Source organism: Anas platyrhynchos, chromosome 25 (genome assembly GCF_047663525.1).
Source record: "Anas platyrhynchos isolate ZD024472 breed Pekin duck chromosome 25, IASCAAS_PekinDuck_T2T, whole genome shotgun sequence".
Classification (NCBI taxonomy): Eukaryota; Metazoa; Chordata; class Aves; order Anseriformes; family Anatidae; genus Anas; species Anas platyrhynchos.
In genome coordinates this window covers 8,088,321-8,112,030 of record NC_092611.1, presented here as the reverse complement: position 1 = coordinate 8,112,030, position 23,710 = coordinate 8,088,321, and the positions used below count along the sequence as shown (strand labels likewise).

The 23,710-nt window shown below is 66.4% G+C and overlaps 1 protein-coding gene across 16 annotated transcripts; it reads left to right on the top strand.

Moving 5' to 3' along the window:
- The first annotated feature begins 900 nt into the window (after positions 1-900).
- PHLDB1 (pleckstrin homology like domain family B member 1) lies at positions 901-23,695 on the top strand. 16 transcript variants are annotated; one of them, XM_038167603.2, is made up of 26 exons: positions 1,711-1,904; positions 3,017-3,115; positions 3,544-3,667; positions 3,787-3,957; positions 6,449-6,574; positions 8,264-9,540; positions 10,995-11,228; positions 11,307-11,444; positions 11,627-11,764; positions 14,033-14,161; positions 15,456-15,611; positions 15,706-15,816; positions 15,974-16,063; positions 16,362-16,484; positions 17,351-17,488; positions 18,077-18,226; positions 18,618-18,785; positions 18,928-19,044; positions 19,147-19,249; positions 19,539-19,583; positions 20,625-20,916; positions 21,487-21,577; positions 21,669-21,815; positions 21,975-22,194; positions 22,343-22,428; positions 23,456-23,695. In XM_038167603.2, exons 1-26 carry the CDS (start codon positions 1,782-1,784, stop codon positions 23,594-23,596), a joined length of 4,737 nt encoding a protein of 1,578 aa, XP_038023531.2. In that variant the 5' UTR covers positions 1,711-1,781; the 3' UTR covers positions 23,597-23,695. The 16 variants fall into 16 exon arrangements, with proteins under 16 accessions (XP_071883748.1, XP_071883745.1, XP_038023531.2 ...); XM_072027647.1 differs by lacking the exon at positions 1,711-1,904 and adding an exon at positions 901-1,367 and having other exon boundaries at positions 18,928-19,249; XM_072027644.1 differs by having other exon boundaries at positions 1,710-1,904; positions 18,928-19,249.
- Positions 23,696-23,710: the final 15 nt, after the last annotated feature.

Genomic DNA, 23,710 nt, shown 5'->3' with positions numbered 1-23,710 from the left:
GCGGCGCAGCCTCTGCGCCCCCTCCTCGTGTGGGACGAGCGGCAGGAGCATCCCCCCTGCCCTGCGTGGGGACCGTGCATTATTTTTGGGGTTCCCTGGGTGCGCTGCCTTCCTCTCCTGCATTTATTCCAGCTCTGCCCACATCCAAGCCTTGCGCTGAACCCAGGCCCTGGTGCTGTGGGGCAGCTCGGGGCAGGGAGCAGCCTCCCCCACTGGGCCCCGAGCTCCTTCCCCCCAGCCCTGTGCTGCAGACGCGCTTCCCCCTTCCCCAGCTGTGCAAGGAGAGGCTGTTGTTTGCATGTTTGCTGGGGCAGAGGGTGTGGGAAGGGGTGAGAGCGCTCTAAGTGCCTTAGCAGATGGGGAAGGAGCCGGCAGCCAAGTTGGATGGAGGTTGTGGACGCTGCGTGCTCGCCCCGGAGCTCAGCCGCGCCGCTTCCTCCCTGACTCATCCGAGCAGCTGGGAGCGGGGAAAGGCCACGCTGCAGGACACTGCGCTGCGCCCAGCTGTGACGAGGGGCTCCTCCTGGCTTCCCCAGGATGGGGGGGACACGGCAGAGCTACCCGGTGCCTGTCCCCGTGCTCTCAGGCACTGCTGGCACTGCAGGCGGCAGCAGGGGACGGGCAGAGCGCAGTGCGGTGACAGCCCGGTGTCAGCGTGTCCCTGCTGCTCCCTGGCTGTGTCCACTCCCCACACCAAGCTCTGTGCTGCCCCAGCACGCAGCTCTGGGCAGGTTTTGGCCACTGGATGGGCTGGTGGCTGGTGTCCAGCCCCACGGACAGGGCAGAGGGCAGGTGGGAGCAGCAGGGTGCCCCCAGGCAGGCAGGGCTCAGCCCCGCTGCGCTCCCAGCCGGGTGCTGGGGCTCCCCACGGCCCTATAAGCGAGTGGTTGGGGGGGCAGCAGCACCCTGCAGTTGTGGCTGGTCTGAGTGGGCAGCGAGGGGCCACAGGGCTCGGCGTCCTCCCAGGTGAGGCCCCTGCCCTGCCCGGAGAAGAAAGGGGCTTTTGTCTTCCCTCGGCTCCAGGAGTCACGGAAGGAGCCGCCAGCCCGCGAGCGGCCCTGCACGCGGGGGGCATGGGGACCGCTTGCTATTTGCCGGTAACTGAGCCCGACCCCTTGGCATTTGCTGCCTTTGCCTCTTCCCACGGCGGGAACAAGCAGCGTGTTTTGCAGGCTTGCAGCGAGAGAAGAAAGGCGGCCTTGTCCGCGCCAGAGGTGGGGCGCCGGCCGGGGCGGCCACGCTCCCGCCCCGCATTCCTCTGACAGAGCCTGCTTGTGCGGGGCTGTGCAGGGGAGCCAGGACACGGGGGCTGCTGCGGGCGCCCCGCTGCACCCAGCGCCGCGGGGACTGGCAGCATCTCCAGCACGGTGAGGAGCGGGTGAGGGTGCTGCCATGGGGCTGGCACGAAGCAGGGTGGGCATCAGGGGGGCACTGGAGCTGACAGCGGGGTCCTCGTCCCAGCCGTGGGTGATGGAGCAGAAGACACCAGGGTTGAGTAAGATCAGGCAGCAGGACGTGGGCAGGATGGGGATATGCCCCAGAAAGGGTGCTGAGCTGCGGGCGGGACGGTGGGGCTGGAGCTCCCCCGTTTCTTGCCCACGGTGATGCACGTTGGGGATCACCGCGTGGGGAAGGGGTTAACGCCCGCACAGGATCCCACCCTGGCTCCGCTCCCTTCCTATGCAGGAGCCCGGCCCCTCGCTGGCTTTTCCTCCGGACGTTGTTGTGGGGCCTCGGTGTTGGTGAGGAGAAGGGGTTCGGGCAGGCCACGGGCTCTTAAAATGCTGGGGAGCGTGGTCCACCCGCGGGCGGGCAGCACTTGCCGGCCCCGGCAGCTTGTGGGGGCTGCGGGGACTCTGCCACGGAGGCTCCCGCTCAGCACCCGCTCCAGGACGGGGTGGCAGGTAAGGGAAGGCAGAGGGGGGGCACATCCACGGCTGGTGGGCACCAGGTACCCGGGCACTGCTGGGGAGCTGCCCGCGGGCTTTTCGGAGCCCCTCACCAGCCCCTATCCCGCACGGGGTGCCCGCAGCCCCGTTGGGCTGTGGCTTCGGGGCAGCCAGCCCTCATGTCGAGCGGAGTGGTCTGGGCTCCGTCCCAGCCCTGGATCCGACGCCTGCTGTTTTCCAGCATTTCATTTTTTCCGCAGTGTGTAATAGCCACCCGCTCGCCCCCGCAGCTGCGCGCGGTGCTGGCGGGGTGGGGAGCGCTGTCCCTCGCCCGGCGGGACGCGGGGGCCGGGGGTGATGCTGGGGCAGGGCTGCTGCACGGAGCCGACCCCGGGGCTTGTCCCCATGCCCGGCACACCCTGGCTGCTGTGCAGGGGTTGGGAGGGAGAGGATTTTGTTACCTGTGAGCAGCAGCTGGCCCCGGGCTGGGATCCCCACCAGGGTGAGCCCACTCCCCTGCTGTGCTCGCCCACAGTGGGGCCAGTGTGCCCGGGAAGGGTTCGGCTGAAGGGTTAAGCCACAGGCAGCCAGGCCGGGGCGGAAGGAAGGGACGCAGGGAACCGAGGATGGTAAATTTAGTAACCCCAGAGCATCCCGTCCCGTGTCCCGTCCCTGCGCAACAAGTGGCGTGAGCGCCGGCTGAGGGAAATCACTGCCCCCCCGGCACCGGGTTCCTCCCTGTCAAGGCACTGGGTGGCCACCCCGGCTGGCAGCACGGTGGCCACTGGCTTATTTGCCGTGCCCATGCATCACACACCAGCGTGGCAAATGGGGTGGGAGGGCTGGGGGGGCTTGGGGGAAGTATGTGGGGAGCCCCCGCGCGCCCCTGTCCCTGGGAGAGCCGCTACCCACAGCCTGACGGCTTCTTCCTGTGCTTGGTGTGTGCGTGGGGGTTTCCTGGGTGAGCTGGAGCCTGCGTCCTGCTGGGCAGGGACGCTCACCAGCTTTGGGGAGCGAGCGCAGGGCCAGAAATGGGAACAGAGCGCAGGGAGCCCCGCAGCACAGCCGGGGCCCTGTGCTGGCGGTCGTGGCACAGCTGCCCCTGCTGACAGCTCCGTTTCTCCCAGCCCGTGCCTGGTATCGCCAGGAGCCTGCGTGCAGGCACCATGGAGGCACCCAGCAGGAGCGCCGCCAGCCCAACCCGCAGGGTGCAGACCATCATCCAGGTGAGTGCACGGGGTGGAGGGAGCCGAGCCCTTCCCACACCGCCCAGCAGAGCCCCGACTCGGTGGCACAGGGGGTGGTGAGGGGAGGCAAAACCCAGCTGTGACGGCAGTGCCGAGCCCCTGACAGCGCAGGGATGTGGTGGGAGCCCTTCTCCTCGGTGCCAGCCCCGCTGTGATGCTACCCTCTGGCCTCTCCTCAACCCAATCCTGTTATGGGATCAGCGCAAAGCCAATTGTGCTAAGTGGCTGCTGGCTCGGATCCTCTTAGATGCAGCCCAAGCCCCAAGGATCCCCCCTGCGGACCTGATGTGGGTCTGGCAGCAGGGTGGGAAGGAGCCCCGGGCTCTGGGTCAGCCCCCTCCCTGCCCAGCTTTGCGGGGCTCACGGGGTGCTGCAGGCAGCCCTGACCCCTCCTTTGTCCCCTGCAGAACAGCCCCCTGGACCTGATCGACACGGGCAAGGGGCTGAAGGTGCAGACGGAGAAGCCCCACTTGGTGAGCCTGGGCAGCGGCCGCCTGAGCACTGCCATCACCCTGCTGCCCCTGGAGGAAGGTGAGTGCTGGCTGCTGGCCTGGCCTCCTGCATGTAGGATCACCCCATACGGCTGCCTGCGGTGGCTTTTCGGGATCCCCGTGGGCAGCAGGAGGAGCGCTCAGCCTCTCTCCTGGCAGGGAGGACCACGATCGGCACGGCTGCGAAGGACATCGTCCTGCAGGGCCCTGGGCTGGCTCCTGAGCACTGCTACATCGAGAACACGCGGGGCACGCTCACCCTGCACCCCTGTGGCAACGCCTGCGCCATCGATGGAGTAAAGATCCAGCGGCCCACGCGCCTCACCCAAGGTAGGGCTGTGCCGCGGAGATGGGTTTGGGCAGCTCCAGAGCAGGAGCTGGCCCTGGTGGGCAGGGTTTGTGCCATCAGATGCTGGAGGTCTCTCCGGAGCCATCCTGCCACTGCTCATCCTGTTGTAGCAGCTCCTGGCTGGGGCTGTGCCGGGGTGCTGGCACCATCTGGGAGGTTTTTTTGCCCAAAATGAACGTTATCGTGTGACCTGGTGCTGGGGGCACACAGGCTGAGAGGTTGGAAAAGATCTCCAAGATCTCCACCAGCACCATCTGCTAAGCCACATCCCTCAGCGGGGACCTTTCCCGAAGGAGCTGGGTGCTCAGAGGGTCCCTGCGTGGTTGGGGACCCCTCTGTCCCCCCACCCCACTGCCTGCAGGCTGCGTGCTCCTGGCACCGCGGGGAGGACCCGGGGCTCCGGAGCGGCTCCACCAAGGCTCTCAGCCTCCGTGGCTCTTCCCCCGGCGCTCGGGAGCCGCTTTTTGTGCCCGCAGCCCCCGGGGCACGAAAGGAGCCGTGTGTCCGTGCGGCGGCGGCGAGCACCGCCCGTGCCCCTCCCGCGCGGCTCCTCCCCGGGGCGGTCCCGGGGCGCTCCCGGTGCGCGGCCCCCGCTGCCGGGGCGGCGGCGGCGGCGGCGGCTCCGTGGCCTGCGGGCGGCTGGGGCACGGCGGGGGCTCCGCGGTGAGTGCGGGGGGAGCCGCGGACGAGGCACCGGGGGGTTGGGAGCCGGTGGGCACCGAGGGGGCGGTCGGGCACCGGGCACCGGGACCGGCCTGCGCTCGCTCCGGGGCCGGCACCGCCGCCACCGGGCTTTGTTCGGCGGCCCCGGGGCTGCCGGCGCCCCCCGGAGATTCGCTGGGGTCGGCTCCGGGCAGCTCGGTTCCCCCCCCACGGCCCCCGGGGCTGCTCCCTTCCCTTCTCCGGCCGCCATCTCATTCATCGCCCGCGGTGTCGGGTTGCGCCGGGGGCAGAAATCCGGCTCCTGCTCTCCCCGGGAGCGGCGCTGATTTCCCCGAGCCGCTGCAGTGCCGGGGGGAGCCGCACAAAGGCCCGGAGCTGGGCTGGGGGGAGCCGGGGGGAGCTCGTCCAGACCCCCCCTGGGCAGTGCCGTGGGGCTGTCCGGGTTTTCAGCCAGCACGGGACTCGTTCCTGTTTTAGCTGGAGGATTTTTGCTGCCCGGGAGGGATGCCCTGCGCCTCCCCTCGCTGCCCTCTCGGGGGGCGGCTGGGGGCTTCGAGGGGGGACCCTGGGCTGGGCATGGTGAGAGCCCCGCCACGGGATGAAGAAGGGGCCTGGGGGGCGATGGAGAGGGGTGCGGGGGCTTTGCCGTGCCGGTGGGTGCCGGGTGGCCGCACGCTGTCCCTTTGTTCCCTCCTGCCTTGCGGGGGGCTCGGCGGCAGGCACGGGGAAGGTGCAGGGCGCAGCAGGATGGGAGCTTGGTGGGCGTTGGTGAGCGATGGCCGTGCCAGCTAACGTAGAGTTTGGGAGGTGGCCCTCACCCGGGTGATCCATGCCACCCAGGGCTAAGCCCCCAGAGCTGGTGTCCCCGCTGGGCAGGCAGGGTGCAGCCCCTGGGGACCCCTGCCCGGGGATTTCCCAGCCCAGCTCCCTTCCCTCCGGACCCTCTGCGCTGGCAGGGCTGGGGCTGAGCCTGCTGCTCCTCTCCAGGTCTGTGCCTGCCAGCTCAGCTGCTCCAAAAAATGCATCCCTTCCAGCAAGGGATTTTCGGCTGCGGCTGACAGCGAGGAGCAAGCCTCTACCCAGGGCTCTGGCAGGCGCTTCAAAGCGGGGTGTGTCGGCAGCAGCCGTGCTCCGCCAGCGCAGGGCTCCCCAGCAGCAGCAGCAGTGGCTGAGAAGGCTGCGTGCTGCCTGCTCCCAGGCACCCTGGGCTGGGTGTGGGACTTTGGCACCGTGGCTGCCGGATGCCGTTGTCTTTACTGCCGAGGGACCTTTTACAGCCCCTTGCGGGGCAGGTGTTGGCAGCGTTTCCCCACTGGGGCTCTTTGAGCTCCATCCATCGCCTGTGCTCGGCGGCGACTTGCTGCAGCCTCTGCTGCCGGTTCCCTTGGGCTGTGCAAGCCTGGCTTCCCTCCCTGCATTCCTCCTCCTCCTCCTCCCTCCCTCCGAAAGCTCCCGGTTTGGGCCGAGCAGCGGTGGACAGGAGCTGTCTTGTCTGCAGCTGGCGGCGGCGCTGGAGCACGGCCAGCCCCCTCTGACGCGCGGCAGCGCCGAGGCCCAGGCCCCAGCTGTGGCTGCGCGAGATGCTGCGCCCAGTCGTGGAGTGACCTGGATTTCAGCCCTGCCCTGAGCCTGTGCTGACGGCAGGGCTCGATCCCACCCTGGGGAGCGCAGCACGGCCGGGCGCTGCCCCCTGGCCTGCCCTCGCCAGCTCCCGTCTCTCCTCTCCCCAAAGTGTCACCCAAGGGTGCCCAGGCGGCTGTCCCCGTGCTGCTGGCACCCCCGGGGAGCTGACACCCCCTCTCTCCGCAGGTTGCACCATCTGCCTGGGCCAGGCGACCTTCCTGCGCTTCAACCACCCTGCTGAAGCCAAGTGGATGAAGAGCATGATCCCGGCAGGGGGCAGGAGCCCCGCCGCCGTCTACGGGCTGCCAGCGAGTAGGTGACCCCTCTGCTTCCAGGCAGGGCTGTTTGGGGATGTCAGGGGGGTCCCCGAGCCCCCCGGGGAGCTGGCAGCAGGGCTCGAGGCTGCCTGCAGCAGGCGTTTGTTCCTCAGCCCTCGTTTTGGGTTCTCCCAGGCAGGGCTCCGGGGAGGCAGGAGGGGATGAAGCTGCCCGAGCTCACCCAGCATCACCGCGGGGTCCAGGCTGATGCTGTCCGGATCAGGGCTCGCACCCAGCCCCAGATGCCCCGTGGTGCCTGCGCTCGCTGTTGCCTCGGCCTGGTGTCTGTGCTGATGTCTGTTAATTATTAATGGCGCCTGAGAAACGTTTAATTGTACGGGCAGCGAGGCACAGCTCCTGGTTTCTGCAGAGCCTGGGTCCCCCTGACCACAGGGGGGTCTCAGGGCTCTCACCCCTCGGTCGGTGCCAGGGTGCTGGGGTGCGCACCCCTCGCCCCCCCTGCCTGGGAGCTGCTGTTTACATTCAGGGCTGGCTACGAGGAGGCTGTGAAGGCCGTTTCCCTGGCTGTGCTGCTTAATCTAGCCAGCTCCTTATCTCCCTGTGTCTGTCTGGAGGCCGGGGACCTGCTTGGTGCTGGCACAGCCCCTGCTCCTTCCACGGTGCCAGGCTGGGGATGCTGCAGGTGCAGATCGGTGCCTGGAGGTGTCTGAAACCCGGTACCGGGGCCGGCAGCCACGCTCCCTGCCCCGAGCAGCATGCCCTGGCACTGCGCTTGGAGCTTGGCAGCCTCCCCTGTGCCACGTGCACGGTGCTGAGGGCCAGGAAGGCATCAGACCCTGCAGCTGGGGGACAGGGAGAAAGGACACAAGGAGTTCCCGTGTCCACAGTGTCCTGTGACTGCCCGCAGCTGCTCCCCACGTGGTCCCTGCTCGCACCCCCTGCCCCTGTGGCACTGGGTTGCTCGTGCAGGGATGCTGCCTGCTGCTCTGGGCTCCTCCTGGGCTGTGGGACCAGTGGTGTCCCTCCCAGCAGGGCCTCTCGGGTGTCCTCAACACCTCCCGGTGCTGGTGTTTCGGGCTGCTGCTCGCCTGGTTAGCTGTGGCTCCGTGAGACAGCACCGCGGGACCCCTCGGCGTGCTCCCATGCAATGATTGTGCAGGCAGACAGGGCAGGAGCCTTGTGCCGTGGGCAGAGAGGATTTAATGAAATGAAGTGAGCTTGGGGCTGCTGAGCAGACGAGGCTGCTGCTCGATCCCATCGCTTTCTGCAAGAGGCCGGGCTCTGCGCCCTGTGCCCGTTGTGCCAGGAGCCTCTCCGGCCGCCCAGAGAGCAGCTCCCAAATGCTGCTGGTGGGGTTCTCTCACAGCCGCTGACATGTGAAGGGCACAGAGCAGCGGGCAGCCCCCTGGGATCACGGCGGGTGCCTGCAGCCCCCCGGGGAGCGGTGCTGGGGCTCCTGGAGGCAGGCACCTCACCAGAGGCCAGGCAGAGCTATCGGGTTTCTGTTACCCTGGAGATGGGGCCGGTGGGACAGCAGCTGGGTGCCAGCCTGTCTTCTGGCCCCGGGTCCCCAGGGACAGTCCGTGCGGTGGTGGGGGGCTTGGCAGAGGGGTTCGGACCCTCTGCAGGTCTTGCAGGGTGGCTCCAAGCGGGGCTGGGGAAGGGGCACCGTGGTTTTGGGGCCTCAGCCTGCTCTGAAACCCGCTCCCGTGTCTGCCTGCAGAGCCCGAGGCCCTGGTGAACGGCGGCCGCCCGCTGCCCCTGCACGAGCTGGCGGCGGGGGAGCGCGCCCAGCCCAGCCACAGCTCCCTGGTGAGCTCCATCGAGAAGGACCTGCAGGACATCATGGACTCGCTGGTGCTGGAGGAGCCGGCGTCCCCCAGCAAGAAGCCGTCTCCCCGCGGCCCGTCCCCGCTCTGCTCCTCCGTGGTGAACGGGGGTGGGCGCTGCCTCCTGTCCCCCCCGCTGAGCCCCGGCGCCACCTCGGGGGGCTCCAGCTACGAGAACGCCTCGCCGCCCTTCTCGCCTCTCTCCTCGCCCACCAGCAGCGGGGGCTACGCCAGCCACTCGCCCAGCAGCCAGGAGCAGGGCCCGGCCGTGCCCCCCGTGGTGCCGCTCCGCTCCTCCAGCTACAACCACACCGTGCAGCCCCCCTCGCAGCGCCTGCCCGCGCTGCCCTACGGGGGACACGGCGAAACGCGGCCGGCAGAGCCCCCCCGAGCTTGGCAGGCCGTCCCGGACACCCCCGTGGCCCCCGTTTCCATCGGCCTCGGGGAGCACCGAGCAGGCAGCCCCCGTGCCCAGCCCTCCGGGAGCCCCCGGCTGACCCCCAGGACCCCTCTGGGCTCCTCGGTGCCGCGGGCGCGGGCAGCCCTACAAGAGCGGCCCCCCAGCCCTTTCAGGGAGCCCAGGGACCCCCAAGCCCCCAGCCCCGCCCGGCAGCCCGCAGCCAGGGTGCTCCCAGATGCTTCGGGGCCAGCCAGAGCAGCCGCAGGGCTGCAGCCCCCCGAGAGCCCGCGGGCAGCCCGCAGGACTGTGGAGAGCATGCGGGAGCTGCCCCCGCTGAGCCCCTCCTTGTCCCGCCGGGCTGCCAGCCCCCGGGCAGCCCCGGAGACCCCCTCCCCGCAGCCCAGGCTGGGCAGAGAGGTTCCCGGGAGCCCCCGCAGCAGGCGCAAGGGCCACGAGGAGCCGAGCCCTGCAGCAGGGAGGAGCAGCAGGGCTGGGAGCCCCTCGTCTCCGCTGCTGGCAGAGCCGTCCCCGCGCCGCCCCAGCTTCGGCTCCTGCCTGAGCCCCGCGTACAGCCTGGGCTCCCTGGCCATGCCCTCGCCCCGGCAGAGCCCCCGCGCCCAGAGGAAGCTGTCGGGGGACGTGCGGCTGCCCGCGGGCGTGCGGGAGCGCAAGAACAGCATCACCGAGATCAGCGACAACGAGGACGAGCTGCTGGAGTACCACCGGCGGCAGCGCGAGGAGCGGATGCGGGAGCAGGAGATGGAGCGCCTGGTGAGCACGGCGGCACGGGGGGCAGCTCCTTGCCACGGGGAAGGGGGACTTGTCCCAGGCTCGGCGGGTTTGAGCCGGGGTTTTGAGGGGCTGGAGACACGGGGCGTGCTCTTTGAGCTTCTGTTTTTAAAATGTAGGCCTTTTCTCCTGGGGATTTTGCTGCAGTTGCTAACAGCAGCTTATGAATGATGTGAACAGGCTCCCAGGCTCGAGTTTATCCAGAGAGATTATGGCCGGGAGCGGCTGTTGGTGCCCCCGGGCTGTGTGGGAGCTGCTGCCTTGCACCAAGTCCTTCTGCTCGCGGCAGCCAAGGGAAGCCACGGGCTCAGCCTGCGGCAGCATTGTTCTGATGTGCACGGCTGCTTTCTGCTGCAGACGTGTAAATTTTGGTGCCTCTGGGGTCGCGAAGTCCCTGCCAGGGCTGTGGCTTCTCGGCGGGCTGTGGTGGCTGCCTGTGCGTGGTGTGCAGATGCTGTTCCTGGCTGGCAACTGCTGGGAGGCTCCTGTGGGCATTGCATCTCTATATTTAGGGCTGGGGATTGAGTTTTTATAGAGCGAGCAGCTGCCTGGGTGGGGCTTGCCCTGTGCATCTGTCTCTCTTTGCTGCTGAGGGGGTCTCCTGGAGCACCCAGGGGTTGCAGGAGCCAGGAGGGTGCTCCCTGGCTCTGCTTGGCTCAGCCACCTGGGGGGCACAGTGCGGGGACCCGTGTGTCCCCCCCCCCGGTGTCATGCCCAGGACAACCCGTGCTCGTCGCTGCTGTGCGTGCCTTTGTTGGCAGCGCCGCCTTTGTTTTCCCAGGGAGGGGACCAGGCTGGCGTGGAGGCGCAGCCTGCGCCTTCTGGGGCTCTGTGTTCCGGGGGTGCCTCCCCGAGGGGCTGGCTGGGACCCCCGCTGGGCGCTGTGGGGTGGCAGCAGTGCCCGGTGCCCGTCCGGCTGGGCAGCAGGAGCCCTGTTTGCTCATCCCTGACTCATGGTGGGTGCAGACGGCCTGAATCACCACCTCGAAATAGCCCCGTGCGGCATGCAGAGGCAGCGTGGCGCTGGGCCGGGGCTGCTGTCTGTAATTAGCCTGTCTCCAGCTCCAGGCACATCACATGCGCCACGGGCTGACGGTCTGCCAGGAGCTGCATGGAGCTGTCAGGGTGGCTGGGACCTGCCGAGGTGGGCGACAGCCCCAGAGCCAGGGGAAGCCCACCTGGCACGGCTGCGATGAGATGATGGAGCTGGCGCTCCCCAAAAAAAAACATTTTCCCTTACATGCTCCGCAGTGGGACCACTGGGTCCCAGATGTCCTGGGCAGAGCCCGTATGCTGGATGGGTGCTGGGACCCCTCCCCAAGCACGGTGGGCAGCAAGGCTCCTGTGCTGGCAGGGATGCAGGCGGGCGGTGGTGGTGGTGGTGGCATGGGCTGGGCTGGGTGCTGCAGGGCTGTGCTAACCGAGCCTCCCCGCAGGAGCGGCAGCGCCTGGAGACCATCCTCAACCTCTGCGCCGAGTACACCAAGACGGATGGCGCGGAGCTGGGCCATGCGCCCCGGCTCCTGGCCGGGGATGGGGACGCTGGCCGGCAGGCACCCAGGGGTGCCCCCGAGGAGCTGGGCGTGCTGCGGCAGAGGGAGAGCCTGGAGAGGTCGGATGAGGAGAACCTGAAAGAAGAGTGTAGCAGCACCGAGAGCACCCACCACGAGGTGAGGGGATGGGGGTGCCCGTGCCGTGCCGTGCCACGCCAGCCTGTCCCGTGCCATGCTGACCCGCGCTCTCCGCAGCATGAGGAGCTGGTGGGTCCCCGTGCCAAGGAGGCACAGCGGCTGGAGGAGGAGCGAGCCTGCGTGCTCAGTCGCCTGGACGAGCTGAAAGGCCACGTCAAGGACCTGGAGCAACAGCTGCAGGAGATGCTGCGAGAGGTGAGGGTCTGGGGAGCTCTGCTGGGGTCTCACTCACCCTGTCATCACCGGCGGGCACCTGATCCCACGGGCAGTGTGTGGTCTGAGATGGACCTTGAGCTGCTGGTCCCGGCAGGACCCAAGTGGGCGCAGGGCAGCAGCAGGGGCTGTGGGGCGGTGCTGATGTGGCTGTACCCACCCAGGCGGAGATGGAGCGGGCCCTGCTGCAGGGCGAGCGGGAGGCGGAGGCGGTGCGGCTGCAGCAGGAGCAGGAGGTGGTGCAGCAGCTGCAGGAGAAGCTCTCCAGCCTGGACGCCAGCATCCAGAAGGAGCGGGACAAGGTGAGCCCCGAGGCAGGGACTGTCCCTTTGGGGCTGTGCTGTGTTCTTCCCAGCTCCAGTGGAGTTGACCCTGGGGGGGTCTCCCAGGCTGCATTTATCACCCGGGGGACGCGTCCTCCTGTCCCTGGGGTCTGCTGGGCCATTCGGTGACACTTGCAGTGTCATCTCCGTGGGGTCACCACGGGCGTTTTCAAGGACAGGGGGAGCATCTGTGCTTGTGCAGAGGGGGAAGAGGTGGCTGGTGGCTTTTCCTCTCCCCTGTCTGTCTGGGACCAGTGCCGCGTCCCCCAGCCTTGCTGGAGGAGGGCAGAGATGGTGCTGGGGACGCACTGTGCTGGGTCTTGCTGGCACGTTTGGTGTCGCTGGAGCATCCGTCTTGCTGGAGGTGGCTGCGCCCCCCTCATCCCAACATTTTCTAGCTTTGGCCAGGAAATCTTTGCGGGTGCCTCACCCAGCTCGGTGGCTGCCAGGAGGCCTGGGGTGCAGCGTGGGCTACTGGCCCAAGCCCCTTCCCTTCCTGGGCCTGGAGTTGTTCGCTGCAACCGCTGTGGTCCCTGCGGGAGGGCAGGATGCAGCTTTCAGAGATGCTTTCGGCTTGGCCCTGTGGGGCAGCCGCAGGGTCTCCAGCTCTTGTGGGTGCCCAGCTCACTGCTGCCTGAAGCTGGTGCCATCCCCTCCCTGTCTGCTGGTGCCATCCCTCGCCACGAAGCACTGCTGGCGTCCCTGCCCTCCTGGGGCAGCCCTGGGTCGTGGCTGTGGGAGCCCAACCTGTGCTGCTCAGTGCCCATGGGCAGCTGGAGCCGTGTGGGGCTGAGCACGTCGTGACGGGACCCCCGTGGCATTACGGTTCTTGTGTTTTGGTTTTGATTTTCCAGCCCTTTGCAGATGTCTTCTCTAGTGAAAGGCAGCATTGTGCGGAGCTAGGAGAGGAGCAGAAAGAAATCTCACTCCCCGAGTCTCTGCTGACTCAACCACCTGCTTTCCTACTCACTCTGCACTAACTCTCTCTAACCGTGCCTGCTCCGAACGCTGCCACTAATTGCTGCCACCCCTGCCTGCCCTGCAGCCTCCCCTGCCCATGGGTGCCCTGGGCACTGCGCTCACCCCGCAGGCAGCCCCCCAGGAGCGTGGGGCAGCAGCACGCCCCACATCCCTCCTGTGCTGCCTTCCCTCCTGTCTGCACCAGGAGCGAGCCCCAGTTCAGTGCTCCTGCGCCGTGGGGAGCAGGGGAGCTGCTCCGGGGGATCCTGCCCCAGCTCCAGGGACACATCTCCGGGTGGGAGAGCCACAGGTCGGGGTCCTAGCGGTGTGCTGGTGTCCCCGGTGCTGTTGTCACTGAGCACGGCTGGCTGCAGAGTGTGGGGACAGCCCAGTGCCAGGCACAGACGGGGGCCACACGGGCACGTTTAGAGGCGATGTGATGTTATCACCTGGCTTCTGAGCACTGACAAGTACTGCAGAAGCCAAGAGAGTGGAGGATGCTTGTGAAACGTGGTCTTGAGACAAAATATTGATGGGCAACGTTCCTTTCGAGGCTTGCAAGGGTTTGCAGGGTTTCTCAGCGGTGTCCCAGTGAGGACAGGGCTCTCCTTGCTTTAACAGCACACAGCAGCACGGCGTGCGCAGGGTCCGGTGTGCCACAGGTTTATCCTTGAGACAGGGAGCTGGGACTCCTGGCTGCTTTTTTGGCTCTCCTGCGCTCAGCAGCTTGGACAAGCGTTACTTTCACGGTGCTCAGCCCTGCGTGGTGCTGCAGGAGCTCTGTGAGGCAGCCTCTAGCCAGAGGTTGGACCTGCTCTGGCTAATTGCCGGTGTGCTGGGTTCTGCCTGAGCATCGTGAGCACGAGCCTCTGGTTATCCCGAGGCTGGCTGCGCACCAAGGCAGGGGTCACTGGCAGTGGCTGGGGCTCCTGGCACCCTGTGCCAGGCAGCGTGCAGGACTGGGATGACTTTAGCCGTGCTGCAAAGCCAGGTCAATGCTGAGCTTCTCACTGCCCTTAAATCTTTGGCATAGAAACATGAACCTGAGGTCCAGGGCTGGTTGTAAGCCCTGTAACAGCACCCAGCCTGGGATTCCCGTGGCTTTTGCTCTTTCAGTCTCTTGGTAAATGCCCCCGCGCTCCTCCCCACGTGCCCCTCTGGCTTAGCCACTTTCTAATCCTGCAGCTTCTGCATGGCGCAGATTTGAGAAGTGTTTTCTCTCTTTTTTTTTTCTTTTTTTTTTTTTCTCTTTTTTTCTTTTGTTTGTTTTGTTCTCCCCCGATTCAGGAAAGGGCAAAGCTTGATGCTGAAAGGAAGGAGCTAGAGAAACTCCGGGCGCTTTACAATGAGTCGAAGAGCCACCTTGATAACTGCCCTGAGTCTATGCGGGAGCAGTTGCGGGAGCAGATGCGAAGGGTCAGTGTCTCACCCCCACCCCTCCTGGACCATGGCCCACCTCCCTCCGCTCCAGCTTAGGCCAGCTCTTCCCTGGCAGCTGGGGCCACACTGAGAGCGTCGCACCGGGGCTGGAGGAGGCTGGCGCCGTGCGGGTAAGCTTGCCGCTCGCCTGGCCCCGCGGCGTGCTCTGGACCAGGCAGGGCACGAGCACGGATCCTGCCCCGAGGGTGCCAGGAGGAGCTGCGTGCCCTGTGGCAAAGCCTCGAGCTGTGCGTGGGGTCCCCTCCTGGGGATTTGCTCAGCTGCTCGCAGCGGGGTCTGCCCTGGGGGCTGTAGAGGAGGATGTGCCCTGCGCCAGGGCCATCCTGGCAGGATGCTGAGCATCTCCAGGGCGTGCAGGCGGAGCTGCGTCCGTGTGTCTGGCTGTGGGAGCTGGTGCTGGGTGCGCAGGAGCTGGTGCCCATCCCCCTGAAGTGCTGTCCCCAGGGCGAAGCTCAGGGAGCTCCGTGTCCCTGCGTGTCTGCTCCCAGCTATTTCCTGTGCGCATTTATTTACACAGGCCCGTTGGTTTATGTTAGCGGCGGTCCACGGCATTTTTTTCCCATTATCTGGTGTTTTCCGGTAGCTGCTGACCCTCCCTTGTGGCTAGAGCTGTTCTCACTGCAGCACTCACACACAGCCCGCTCGTGGCACCCTTCCAGGTTGGATGTGTTACAGTGGGTGCTGCCCACGGTGCGTGGCAGGCAGGGATGCTCTGTGGCCCAGGACATGATGGGGTGGCCCAGGACGTGATGGGGTGGCCCAGCACCAGCGGTCCTGGCATGCAGGAGCCCCAGGGGCCGCCTCTGAGCCGCGCGTGGCTTTGGAGCAGCACATTTCCCACTCACCAAGTGTGGGAAATGCGTTCCCACGGCGCGAGCGCTGCCGGGGCAGCGTTTTCAGACCGTGAGCTGAGTGCTGCTGCCACTGCTTTGAGGCTGGGAGGTCCCAAGGGTGCTTGTCTGGCACGGTGTTGGTCCGTGGTGGGCTCTGCCTGCCGTGGGCTCGGTGACGGGGCGCTTGCTGCGCTCCCCGCATGGTGCTGGTGGTGCTGGTGCTGGTGGTGCATGCTGGTTTTGGCTCCACAGCCTGGCAGGGCACAGCCCCAGCCTGAACGGGGTCCCACGGGGGGCAGCGGATCCAGACGAGCTCTGGGCTTGGCTCCCAGCTCTTTTGAGCTCCTCATCCCGCGGGGTCTGTGCCCGGCGCCTCCTCCATCACCTCCGCGCTGAGGCAAAGGAGTGAGCAGCCGCCCCGTTGTGTGTGTCCCAAGGAAGCGGAGGCCCTGGAGACGGAGACCAAGCTGTTTGAGGACCTGGAGTTCCAGCAGCTGGAGAGGGAGAGCCGGCTCGAGGAGGAGCGCGAGACACGGAGCCAGCAGCTGCTGCAGAGCAGGGCTGAGTACCACCGCAGCATCGCCCACAGGAAGGTAGGGACGGGGGGCAGCAGGCAGCTTGCCCCCAGCCAAGCCTCCTCCCCTCTCTTCCCCCCCCAAAACGGCTCAACCCCTGCTTGTCCCCCAGGACCGGGTGGCTGCCCTGGATGCTCAGGCTGCCCAGATCCATCTGCAGAGCGCCCAGGAGGCTGAACGCCTGGCCAGGGAGAGGAACAGCGTCCTGCAGCTCCTGCAGAAGGTAACGTGGGTGCTGGAGCGTGCAAAGTGTCGGGTGTGCTTTGGGAACGGGTGGAGAGACGGGATCTGGCCGCCTCCTGCAGCGGGTGCTGGTATTTGGGGTGGGCTCGGTGTGGTGGTGGTGGTGGTAACCTTCCTGCTGTCACCCTGTGCCCCAGGAGAAGGAGAAGCTTGTGTCTCTGGAGAGGCGATACCAGCTCGTCACAGGCGGCAGGAGCTTCCCCAAGATGCCCTCGGCACTCAAAGAGGTAACTGGGAGGATGGGGGGACCGTCCCCAGAGCTGCCCCCACCCCTGGGGATGAGCCTGGTGCGCAGCAAGCTCTTCTCTGCAGCGCTTCCTCTGCTCCTCAATGCCTTCTGGCTAGAGCTGGGTGCTCCAGGCTGCTCTGAGCCAATTTGTGGGCTGCAGGAACCATCACGGGGCTGGGAGGGAGGTGAATGCAGCAGAGCGGGGTCCCCTCGTGTCACAGCCTGCTGCCTGCCGGCTCCTGCCTCTGCGTCCTGCCTGTGCCCGCTTTGCCTACGTGATCTTTACCCTCCCACAGGAAACCCTCCATATCTCAGAGCCTTATGAGCTGTTAGAGGGAACTAAGCCCCTGAGCCCCCTGCCAGGAGCAGCTGCCTCCTTAGCTTCTCCTCCTGCCCACTCCTACCCCAAGGCGCAAGAGGTAATGGCCCCAGCCGCACGTGCTCGTGTGCTCACCCCATCTGCTCCGTGCCGGGCAGCCCGAGCTGCTGCCCGGGTCCCCTTGCTGGCACCAGAGCCCCTACAGAGGCCGACAGCCCCTCGGGGTAGCAGCCAGGCCCTGTGAGAGCGGGCTGTGGTGGCACGGTCTGGGTGTCCCCATTCTGGCCGTCTGGTGGCCGGACTTTCCAAAACCCATTGCGTTGACACGTTTGGTTCAGGCAGCGTGAGGAAGTGGCTTTTGAGCAGTCTGACAGGAGATACTTTAACCGTGAACTTCTGCCAGTGCCTAAGCCTCGAGGGAAAGGCTGTGGCGAGGCTGCTGCATGTGTGAGGCTTCCCAGTGGGTGCCCAGCTCTCCTGCGGGCAGTGGCACCGGGCTGTGCCCTACAGGGCCTCCCCTGCTCCAGATTGCCCTGCTGCTGCTGGCAGTGGCACGGGGAGGGCGGCTGCAGGGTTGTGTGGGGAGGGAGGCTCCCAGGGGTGCTGCTTTCAGCCCCAGCCCCATGCCTGGGCTGGTGCCAGAGCAGCCCGAGGCACCTCCTCCAGTGCTGCCTCACCACGGGGGGCTTGCAACCAGGCTTGGGACCTTGGGGACCCTGGGTTCAGGGTGCTGGGAGCCTTCGCAGTGCAGGACAGAGCCCTTTATCCCCAGTGCTGCTGCACCTGAGGCAGCAGAGGTGATGTGCTGGGGCTCCTGGCCCCGCTCGCTGGCAGGGAAGGGCTGGTGGTGGTGGTGGCGGGGTGTGTGTGTGTGCATGGGGAGGTTTTCTCCCGCGTTGCAGTCCGTGCCGTGAAGCCAGCACATGGCTCTAACTCTCCTCCTTCTCCCCCACTGTGGATTTCTAGGAGTACATGAGGCTGTCTGACGTTTTCAGGTTCTACAGCAATGCCTATGGCTCCAGCCTGGACACTAAAGCTTCTGCTGCTGCCCCTGCTGCTGCTCAGCGCTCTTTCTTGCTTGCTGTGCCCTCTGCAGCCAACGAGGTACCCGCCCCAGAGCATGCTCGGGTTGCCTTCAGGGGCTGCCCCGCTCTGCGTCCTGGGCAGCACTGCGGGAAGCGAAGCTGCAGCGGGCTGGCTGCGCGGCCGCCTCCTGTGTCTGGTGCTCAGAGCTTGCCTCTCCGCTAGGCTGGGGGATTTCTCTCGCTGCAGCTGAGCAGGAGGAGGGAGGGGAGTGACCCCGTCCCCGAGCTGGGCTGGAGAGAGGCTCGGGGGCAGAGCAGGGGGCGAGGGGCTCAGCTCTGTGCCCGTGGCTCCTGCGGGCTCTGCCGCTGCTCCCGGGTGAGGAGGATGCGGAGAAGGTTGGGACCGAGCTTCATCCCCTGGGCTGGGCTGGAGGCAAGACGAGGGGCCGGAGAGGGGACATCTGATGTCCCTGCTCCGTGCTCTGCAGCACCGGGGGGACTGGCAGCAGTCATCCCCGCCAGCTGGCCTTCCTCCTGGGGATGTTAAGCTCTCTTCTGGGGGCTCGTCTCCATCGCCGGCTGCTTGCTCCTCTGTGCCTGTCCCTGTCTGGCCAGCCTTGCCCACCACAGTCCCTTCTCCCACCTCACTTTGCTTCTCTCTGCCCAGTACGTGACCGTTGAGCAGCTCTCGGGGATCCTGTGCAGCGTCTGTGCCCCTGCCGCTTCCCCGCTGGGCCGTGCCCCTCCAGCTCCTTCGTCTCCTCCTCCTCCTCCTCCTCCTGTGCTGGCTCTCTCTTCTCCCTCCATCTCCTCAGAGGTTTGTGTCCCGTTTCCCTCCCTCTGCCCCTGAGCACCCTCGTGGTGGTGAGGGGTGCTGGCAGGCTGCGGGGGACATGCAGGGAGGGTTGAGGTGCCTGGCGCGCTGCTGTGCAGCCCAAAAACCTCCAAAAAGCTGTCCTTGGCTGCTCAGCTCCTCGCTTGCCGCTCTGCTGCCCGTGTGGCACCTGCCTTGAGCCCTGCCCAGCTCGTGGTGTCCTGGAGCTGCTGGGGCTCAGCTGGGAACCATGGGGCCCTCTGCACCTCCCCTCCTGCCCTGCTCCCCGGTGGTGGGGCAGGGATGCTCTGACCTCTCATTCTCTCTCCGTTTGTCCCTCTCACTGTGTTTCTCTGTCCGTCCCTCCCTCCCGTCTCGTGCAATGTCTCTTCAGATGGAGAAGCAGCTCCCAGGGGGCCCAGCGTGGCTCCCGCCTCTTGATTTAGAGAAGTGGTACCAGGAGGTCATGGCTGGCTTTGAGACCTCCTCCTCCCCTCTCTCTCCTTGTTCTTCCCCTCCTCCGCTTCCAGCTAAAGCTCACTCTTCTCAAAAGTCTCTCCAGGTAATGCCCTGCTCCCCCCGAAGTCCCTTGGGGCAGCGTGGGGCAAAGCTGCGGTGCCTGGGGAAGGCTCCAGGGCAGGGGGGGCTCAAAATTGGGTGCTGGAGCCCCCGTTCCCACCTCACCTCTGTGCCTCCATGCCCAGGTCTACCGTGCCAAACTGGAGGGCGACAGCGCCGCGCTCCCCCCTCGGATGAAGAGCAGCACCCCGTCATCCTCGCAGCTCAACATCTCCGCGCTGGGGCGCAGCCCCTCGCCCAAGGTAGGGCTGCAGGGGGGAGCCGTGCCCTTTGGGGGGCTGCTGCCTAGCTCCAGCCCTGCTCCAGGGTCACAGGGCTGTGCTCACCCTCTTGTCCTGCCCCAGGGCCCCCCGCACGCCCAGAGCCACGCGGGCAGCTTGCCACGCAACCTGGCGGCCACGCTGCAGGACATCGAGACCAAGCGCCAGCTGGCCCTGCAGCAGAAGGGTAAGCTCCTCGGGGGTGCGCCTCCCGTCCCAAACACCCAGGGCCGGGCTCTGGCTGGGCTCCAGCCTCTTTGTGCATCCTGGCAGAGGAAGGAACCCGGCTCTGTCCCTTTCCTGCCTGGCCGAGGGCAGCGGGGACTGCCCGGGGCTGTGGGAGCCCTGTGGATGGCACAGCCAGGGGCAGCGGTGAGGCTGCAGCGGGACACGGGCGCCTCTCTTACGGTCTCTTGCTTTTCCCCCTCTCTCTCCCCCCTTTCCCTCAACCCCTCCACCTGACGGCGTGCCTCCAGCCGACCCGCTCTCGGCAGAGCCCTTGCAGCCAGGCGATGCACCAGGTAGACACACGAGTGGCTCGGACCTGCCTCGAGTGGCCCCCGAGGCGGCGGCATGGCTGTTTGCTGGTGCCTTTTTGCGTGGATGGGGAGGGGGCACGGCCAGCCAGGACCCCAGGGCGCTGACAAACCCCATGCCCCCCATGGGTGCTCCACACAAGAGGAGCTGGGAGAAGCTCGCTGCTCCGGGCACCTGCATCCACCTGGGGTGTGTGGGTGCCTCCCCGTCCCCCTGGTGCTGTGCTGAGGTTTTTGTGCCTGTGAGGGCAGGGGCAGGAGCGGGCATCCCTCAGGGGCTGCCAGCTGGACCCACAGCCCCATCCGTGGCATTCTTTTAGGCCAGAGCTCCCTGAGGCGAGGCTTTGGGGTGCTGGAGCTGGCGTGGGGGCTTGGCAAGCATGGTCCCGGCTGCTCCCCACCCAGCGCTTTGCCCAGCCTGACGCATGTGCCCCTTGGCTGCCCCCGTTGTGTGTGTCTGAGTGTGCTGCTGTGGGCTGCTCTGCGCCAGATGATGGGCTGGAGGAGCAGCTGGCTGTGCCTACACCCCCGGGAGGGCTGTGCCAGCACGCCTGGAGAAGGGGGGAGCCAGGCTGGGAGCTGCTGGGTACTGGGCAGCTGGGTCAGCCCTGCCTAGCCCTCGCCTGCAGAGCTGGGGTTGGCACCAGGGTGCCACCTCCTGCTGGGTTCTGAGCCCAAATCCTCCCCAAAGGATGCTGCTGCCCAGGGCACTTGCGGTGCCCAGCCTGGAGTCACGGCTCCAGCTCCTGCCTCCGTTTATCCCTGTTCCCCCTGCAACTCCGGTGGTGCTCCCAGGGCTGCTGACCTGCTCACCAGGTCTGCGTGCGTCCTGCTTGCAGCGTTGAGCAGGGCATGGTGCTGCAGCAGGGCTGGACAGAGCCCGGCTCTCAGGGACAGCCCCAAAGCAGGGCTCTGAGCGCGGTGCTCCATCGCAGCGGCTTCTGTGCCCCCATGGGCTCAGGCAGCAGAGCCTGCTGGCTCACTCCTGCCCGCTGACCTGCCTCTCTCCTTCTTCCCGGGGTGCAGGTCAGCAGGTGATCGAGGAGCAGAAGCGGCGCCTGGCAGAGCTGAAGCAGAAAGCGGCAGCCGAGGCTCAGTCCCAGTGGGAAGCCCTGCACGGGCAGCCCCCCTTCCCCACCTCCTACCCCCCGCTCATGCATCACTCCATCCTCCATCACCACCATGCCCACAGCGTGGGGCCCCGGGCTGAGGAGCTGGACCACGCGTACGACACCCTCAGCCTGGAGAGCTCGGACAGCATGGAGACCAGCATCTCCACGGGCACCAACTCGGCCTGCTCACCCGATAACATGTCCAGGTAATCCTGGGGCTGGCTCCTAGCCCCAGGCTGAGCAGCCGGAGGGGTGCAGGCTTTGCGTCCAGCTCAGCCTGGAGCCCTTGCCAGAGGTTTTTTTAGCTGCCTGGTGAGCCAGGACGCCCTTCCCAGCCTGCTGCTGCCCCGAGATGCAGGCGCCATCCCCACAGAGGGGCTGGGAGGGGTTTGCTGGTGTTGAGGCTGTGCTGGGAGGGGCTCGAGTGCTGCACGGGAGCCTCCTGCCATGAGCTGTTTGCTGCCACACCTCCATGGCACCATCCTTCATCCCACGCTCACCCACGGCCTCCCCCAGCATCAGCTCTCCGGGGTTGGTCCTTGGGGTGTCTGGCAGAATGTGCCAGGCCCTGTCCAAGCACAGGGGGGGCTTTGCCACCGCATCCAGCAGCTGGTTGTGCTGAGACAGCCCCTGGTGCAGGCAGGCAGCAGAACCAGCACTGCATAGCAGCCCAGGGCCTGAGCACTCCTGTCCTGGGTGCTGTCGGCCAAGTGGCACTTGGTCATGGGCAAGACTGAGCTGTCCGTGCCCAGGTGACGGCCGTGCTCCTCTTGCAGCACGAGCGGGATGGACGCAGGAAAGATCGAGGAGATGGAGAAGATGCTGAAGGAGGCGCACGCCGAGAAGTCGCGGCTCATGGAGTCCCGGGTGAGCAAACGCATCCCTGGGAGCAGGCTGGGGGCTGAGAGCACGGGCTGGGTCCCCGAACCAGTGGGGCTGAGCACCTCTGTGCCTGCAGGAACGGGAGATGGAGCTGCGGCGGCAGGCGCTGGAGGACGAGCGGCGGCGCCGGGAGCAGCTGGAGCGCCGGCTGCAGGACGAGACCACACGCCGGCAGAAGCTGGTGGAGAAGGAGGTCAAGCTGCGGGAGAAACACTTCTCACAGGTGTGGGGCTCGGGGCCGCAGCTCCCAGCACTTTTGGGCTGCTGGAGCCCCTCTCCCCAGCGGGAGGATGCCAGTTTGGGCTTGGTTTTGCTGGTGGGCGCGCGGCTCTCGCTGTGGTGCTCGTGCAGCAGGGTTTGCAAAGCAGCGTTGCTTCCCCAGGCCCGGCCCCTGACACGGTACCTCCCCATCCGCAAGGAGGATTTTGACCTGCGGCTGCACATCGAGTCCTCAGGGCACAGCGTGGACACCTGCTACCATGTCATCCTGACAGAGAAGATGTGCAAGGGCTACCTGGTTAAGATGGGGGGCAAGATAAAGTCTTGGAAGAAACGCTGGTTTGTCTTCGACCGCATGAAGCGCACGCTCTCCTACTACGTGGGTGAGTGCCTGTGTTGCCTGGAGGGAACAAATGTGGCCAGTCCTGCTCCAGCGTGGTGGCTGCATGGCTCCAGGCTCCCCTGCCCCACACATTTTGCCTGTCCCCTCCTCATGCACCACAGCTGACACCGCTTCCCTCCCTCGGGCAGATAAACACGAGACAAAGCTGAAGGGCGTCATCTACTTCCAAGCCATCGAAGAGGTTTACTACGACCACCTCCGCAGCGCCGCTAAGGTGAGAGCTGGGCACCGCCGTCAGGCCGTGCCCTCAGCAGCTCCGTGCAGAGGATGCCCTGGGTGATCTGTGCGGGCTGAATCGCACAGATTCACAGAATCACAGAATCATTAGGCTTGGAGAAGCCCTCCAGGATCACCTGGTCCTACCACCACTGTCACCACTAAGCCATGTCCCCAAGCACCACATCCAACCTCTCCTTGAACACCCCCAGGATGGTGACTCCACCACCTCCCTGGGCAACCCGTCCCAACACCTGACCACTCTTTGTGAGCAGAAATGTCTCCTCATTTCCACCCTGAACCTCCCCTGGTGCAACTTGAGGCCATTCCCTCTACTCCTATCACTGGTTATCTGCGAGAAGAGGCTGAGCCCCAGCTCCTCACACCTTCCTTTTGGGTAGATGGAGGGAGCAATGGGGTCTGCCCTGAGCATCCTCCTCTCCAGACTAAACACCTCACAGGATGTGTGTCCCAGGCCCTTCCCCAGCTCCGTAGCCGTGCTCTGGCCACACTCCAGGCCCTCGATGTCCTTCTGGTAGTGAGGGGCCCAAAGCTGAGCACAGCACGGCCTCACCAGAGCAGAGCACAGGGGATGATCGCCTCCCTGGGGCGCTGATTGCACCATTCCTGACACAACCAGGATGCTGTTGGCCTTCTTGGCCACCTGGGCACACTGCTGGCTCGTGTTCAGGCACACATCAACCACCACCCCGAGGTCTTTTTCCTTTGCACAGCCTCCCAGCCTGTAGCCCTGCATGGGGTTGCTGTGCCCCGAGTGCCGGACCCGGCACTGAGCCACGTTGAACCTCACCCCTTGGCCTCTGCCCATCGCACTGACACTTCCCCACAGCTCAGTGCCTACTGAGGGTGCCAACTCCCTCGCCCAAGTCATCGATAAGAGATATTAAAGAGGGTGGGCTCCAACACGACCCCCTGAGGACCAGGGGCCAGCTGTGGGGCTGGGGGTGCAGTTGGGGCTCGGGGTGGCCCCGCAGGCGGCCCCTGACCGTGCTCCGTCCCCACAGAGCCCCAACCCGGCGCTGACGTTCTGCGTGAAGACCCACGACCGCCTCTACTACGTGGTGGCCCCGTCGGCCGAGGCCATGCGCATCTGGATGGACGTCATCGTCACGGGGGCCGAGGGCTACACGCAGTTCATGAGCTGAGGGCTTTGGTGGGGTGAAGGGAGGAGATTCCGGGGACCCTCGAGGAGCCGGGGCTGTGTTTGTGTGTTCTGTTTTTTAACGTCGACTTTTTCAAAACAATTTGGCTGCAAACGT

Bases quoted from the DNA above. Each gene is read 5' to 3' on its own strand.
- PHLDB1 (XM_072027644.1), top strand. From the start codon at position 1,782: ATGCTGGGGAGCGTGGTCCACCCGCGGGCGGGCAGCACTTGCCGGCCC. The intron at 9,541-10,994 runs GTGAGCACGGCG...GCCTCCCCGCAG, and splicing joins AGCAGGAGATGGAGCGCCTG to GAGCGGCAGCGCCTGGAGAC. The intron at 21,816-21,974 runs GTGTGGGGCTCG...TTGCTTCCCCAG, and splicing joins GGGAGAAACACTTCTCACAG to GCCCGGCCCCTGACACGGTA.